The sequence below is a fragment of the Syngnathus leptorhynchus genome, chromosome 2, assembly GCF_054491065.1.
Source record: "Syngnathus leptorhynchus isolate UIUO chromosome 2, UIUO_Slep, whole genome shotgun sequence".
Taxonomy (NCBI): Eukaryota; Metazoa; Chordata; class Actinopteri; order Syngnathiformes; family Syngnathidae; genus Syngnathus; species Syngnathus leptorhynchus.
The window spans coordinates 9,765,565-9,770,698 of record NC_141196.1 but is presented as its reverse complement, the minus strand read 5'-3'; the positions used below and the strand labels follow the sequence as shown (position 1 = coordinate 9,770,698).

Here is a 5,134-nt window from a genome sequence, read left to right as displayed (position 1 = left end):
GTTCGTCTCCAAACATTGGCATCAAATATGTAAAAATCCTCAGGAACATGGATACAAAACAATACAAACATCACATTTTTAGGAGACCTGCTCACCATCCACTTTTGGATGAACCATCTCCTCCTTAACAAGAACCTTTGTGCTATCTTGTAAAACACTTGTGCCAATTAACGATTTTATATCCTATGGCAAGTTGATATGCAAGTTGAATTCCTATTTAGTGCCTCATACTACATTTTTTGTCAAACCACACATGACAAGATATGTATACAATATCAGTTTTTCAGAGGTACATAATGGCAAAAAAGTGCTTCCTATTTTGAGAGGATGCCTTTATTAGAGCAAATGTTTTTTTGCTAGACCTGCTGATGTCTGATGGGGTCAAAGAAATGCCCCTTTAGTGTTACAATGGGAATGGAATGTCTAATTGCCTCATATTAGGGGTTTTAGTTGTACTTTTATTCTTTTTACATGGGTACAGCTTAAGGCTAATTGTTCCCTACTTCAGTCACTTTTCATAGACACACCTGCCTGAAGCGGAAAAGCCCGGGCACTCGGTCGAGAATGAGTCTATTCAAAGTTGCGCTCGCTGCATAGCTGACCGACCATTCACATTTATGCGAGAACCCTAAATGCATGCTTTTTGGAATGTGGGTATGTAGTCAGCACTTGGTAACTAATTGAGCTCAGGCAGAAACTAATAGAGTATAGGGACCTTTGTGTAACAGAATAAACATTATTATTTAGAGTTCTTACATTTTGAGAGAAAAATTCTCACCTTTATCAATTTCGCCAAACACACAGGGTAATGAATAAAAAAAAACGATCAAAGTATACGATGAAGATTTTTGCCTAAAATGGGGATGTTGGATACATTCATTTGGAAAATGGATTTCCACACCACAAGACAACATAAAAACAGTATGTGTAAGGCGCAGGTTAAATGTGGTTAGAGAGGAAATAAATAAGATGTGCTATCTGGGCTAGCCAGAACTTCCAGTCAATGAAGTCGCCTCCAGAAGCAAAAGTGAGCGTGAGGTAAAATTAGAACGTGCAAACAATACACTGGATTTTTCAAAAAACACCCCTTTCAAATAATCACACGGAATTGCCGTTAATTGTTGTGTGCGGCGACAGAATGTACCTGGATGTACACCTGCTTCTTCACGTTGTCTTTAAAGGATGAAAATAACATCCAAATGCAGTTTGGTCCACGTCAGAGTACTTGGCGAACGTCCACATTAAGAGCGCACGTTCCCCCTCCTCCTCTTCAACCTCTGCACCAGTGTCCATTGTCTAGTCCTCTATCTCTATGGTGACAGAAGGGTCTTGGTCCTCAACTGAAATTGGAGGGGTGGGGGGGGGGGGGGAATACAAACGAGTTTCCTTTTGAAGAGTTTAGAAAATTTTCAAATCGTGTAGCCTGTGGCCACTAGAGAGCGATATTGGTTTAAAGGACATTGCCCGCAAGCAATCTGCAGACTTGTTCTAGTCAGGTCCCCATTCCAAAACCATTACATTGCAATTCTACTGAAGCGTTGGAATAAACGTCACGTGACCGCAGCCTCTATAGTCATTTTCACATTGTCTGTATTCATTTTAATTTTGGACGGGAAGGCGGAATGGTTTGGAAACCCTGGATGACACCAGAGAAAGATCATAATGCTCGGCACTCGGCAGGACAGATAACATCGCCTGCCTCTGAGTGTACCATGAAGTCATGTTTGGAAACAACAGCTGTCGACATTCATTTTGTATGTCTCAGCCTCCTCTCTGTGGTGACAGAGATTTAAAGAAAGGTCAAACCGCTTTTTAAGTGTCACGTTGAGGCAAACGGATTGTGATTTGAGGAAGTACAGAAATCATGGCGTTCCAGTTTTGCCACTTCACAATCTTGAAATCATCTTTAAAGATACAGTCAAGACTTTTCATTTGCTTAAACTTCAATCCGAACCACATTTTGTGGTGTCTGAGACTTCAATCATGTTCACTACTTGGCCGCATCAATCTAATAAAGCGTTTAACTTTTACTGCATTCCGCAACACAACACAAATTGCATTGTTCAGAGGTCACGGACGGACATTGTTTGCTTGGACGAGACAAGAGGATGTGCTGATAATGTGGGTGCATCAGCAAAGATGCGTGGTCACGTGATGCATTCCCGACCACATATTTGTACTATTCATCAGTAGATTACACGGATTTGCTGTATATACACACAACACTGGAACTTTGGACATCTTTTTATTTCCAGCAAATGACCCACTGTGTCATTTGCTGGAAATAAATCGGTTTATCCGATTTTGAATCGGATAAACTTTAAAACCACACTAACTACAAAAGAAGCAAGCAAGATATCTTCCCTCAAAACATAATCTGCATGGTATCTTCTAATTTAAGTTAGAAGTTCAAACTTTCTTTTTAAGGTCATGTAAAATCAAATGCAATATATTTTATATATTGCATCAAGTCGGAATAATTGAGCCTCCAATATTCAAATGACTCACCCCAGTTTCCTTCTTCAGAAGCATCATCTGACTCCTCCCACATCTCCTTGTTTGCCAGTAAGGGGTTCTGACACTCACTACGATTCTTTAAAGGAAAGTAATGTCCGTTCCCTTGACTGAAAAAAGACACAAAAAGAAAAGTTGCAACAGGAAAAGACAAAGAAAGAAAAATCACAATAAGCAGTCACACAATAGTGTCCAGATCAAATTCACCTTGTGAAAATAGGGATGAACCACAGTCTTCTGTCTTTTCCAAATACTTGCTGCAGATTTTTGCGTACGCCAACATTGAAACCGTGTCTGTCCGGCCCATTGACAAAGACCGGTGCTGAAAAGGCCTCTGGGAAAGGTGAAATGAACAAAGTCAAAACATAAATGCATTTACCATTTGATTTCCTTTTGTGACATACCTAAAGTGGATCTGTTTTTTGCCACCAACCAACAATGGTAACTAAAGAGAAACAGGAGACTGACAAAAAACATGAGTGCCACAAACATGAGAAAAAGGACGTGGAACTTTGCCGGCCCGTTTGGCAAGTCCCCCTGGGAAAGAGAGTAACAGGACGATAAATGCCACGGCGGTGTTCAAACGTATTGCTCAGTACAACTTCGAACACTTACCACCCAGAATTTGACGAAATACTGACAGACTGTGGCTGCGATGTAGATGCAGTACAGCATTGAATAGGAGAGGAAAAGCAGGAAAAACTTGTAGTTGGAAAAGCCAACACAGTTGTTCACCCTAAAGCAAAATCACATTGAGACATCCAAGAGGACACTAATGTACAAAATATTTAGTTAAGAGATTGGAGAAGAAAATTACACTTACCAAGGGCAGTGGTGGTCCATTTTCAAAACACACCTACAAAAAGGAAAATATGATCAATTATTTACAATTCCTAAGGCTACTCTGTATAGAGTGGAATAAAACAACCTCTATATTTTTTATTTTTTACAAGAGCCACATCATTGTAAGATTACCACTCCCGCAAGTGAAAAAAGGACCACGTACGAGGTAGCTAAGCGTGACTTACATTTCACAAACGGAGCAGTGGTGACAGCGGTCAGGCTTCAGCACCTGGCAGCGGTCGCAGAACCTGATAGCTAGACGCAAGAGGAAGGCCATTTCAAAGTCAAACTCTGCTTTATTGTCAATTTCTTCACATGTTAAGACACACAAAGAGATCGAAATTACGTTTCCCACCATCCCACGGTGACTAGACACATTACACAATCCATACAGGCAAATAGCACAAAGAGTAAGAACGAACAGATAAGAGCGATGAATGAGTAATAAGCAAATAACCTAAATAATTTGAGCTGAGGGTGCCATTCGCTTAACTTCCTGTTCAGTTATCAGCCCTAATGAAAAAGAGTCCGCAGCTCGCCTGCTTCGCATTTGGGATGCTAATACTTGGAGGATCTGCTAGCATGCGAGAAGACGCTAATCCACCTGCCTTTTGTGGGATAGCATCTCATTAAAACCTAAGTGAAAGTTTACCTCCAGACTGAGCTCGAGTGTAGATGGGCAGCTTTTTGGCAATCTCAACGAGGATTTCTTTCTGTACATCCGGCCTTTCTTCCATCTCGTACCGTTGCTTGTCTGAGTAAGACAGTTGAAACTAGAGAGCAAAAAAGCAATTCCATTAGCATCTCAAAATACGTTTCTCGTGACAAGATTTGGAGAATACCTTCTTGCATGGGGATGCAGCAGGGGTAAAGATGGACTTCCAGTAAGTCCAAGAAAACATCCCAAAGCAGACATGGAATACCAGCAAATAGGCTACTGCAGAGACAAACAATACATAATGTAAACATTTATAGATTGTTTCATATATTGCAAAACTCCCATCAAAAACAAGACTCACCCTTTTCCAATGTGTTCGACAGGGTGACTACAGAAACAAAACAAAAAACAAAAAGAATATTTAGCAACAATGCAGTTTATCTTTACACAGAATGGACATTTACGGCTAGCAACATTAGAAGGAATGACAGGGTGACACCACAAAGCATGACAATGGGCACCCTTTATGCGATAAAAGCAAAACCACCTTAACGGTTTTTTATTAAAAACCGAAAAACGTTAACTACACAAATGCTCAAATTCAAAACACTTCCGGATAGTTTGCTAGTTCCTGCTCTGTAATTTAAATGTGTCAACAGACCTGTGCGGCAAACATATCATGTCCACGATTTAAAAAGGGGGAAAGAAATGGTTAAGAACAATCGCTTTCAGACACTCACATAGACATAGCTGAAATACGTAAGCGTAATACGACCACAGCACCACGGAGGCAATAATAAGCACAGGTATCCACGAAAAAACCCTTTGGCAGCATCTTAAACCTCTGGAGAGCGCCATACTCCATCGATATGCTGCTTCACTCTGCACTCGATTAGCTTTCCTGCCAGGGATTTTCTGCAACAGCGTCGATTCAGCGCACTCTCGTTTACCAAAAAAAAAAAAAACATGAATAAGATTTTTTTATTCTACTGTATATACTTTTTTAGTATTTATAGAAACTATTCTATACAACTATTCTAGTACATTGGTGGATTGTAAAAAAAAAAAAAAAAAAAAAAAAAAGATTTCGGCTCTTAGCACTTCCTAATTTTGCCAATG

At 40.1% G+C, this 5,134-nt stretch overlaps 1 protein-coding gene across 1 annotated transcript; it reads right to left on the bottom strand.

Moving 5' to 3' along the window:
* Positions 1-340: 340 nt before the first annotated feature.
* On the bottom strand, positions 341-4,910 carry zdhhc15b (zDHHC palmitoyltransferase 15b). The gene is made up of 11 exons (XM_085936188.1): positions 4,756-4,910; positions 4,377-4,403; positions 4,200-4,294; positions 4,010-4,130; positions 3,543-3,612; positions 3,338-3,370; positions 3,130-3,250; positions 2,919-3,051; positions 2,722-2,848; positions 2,509-2,624; positions 341-1,340 (listed from the first exon to the last, which is right to left on the bottom strand). Exons 1-11 carry the CDS (start codon positions 4,871-4,873, stop codon positions 1,297-1,299), a joined length of 1,005 nt encoding a protein of 334 aa, XP_085792314.1. The 5' UTR covers positions 4,874-4,910; the 3' UTR covers positions 341-1,296.
* Between the last annotated feature and the right edge of the window lie 224 nt (positions 4,911-5,134).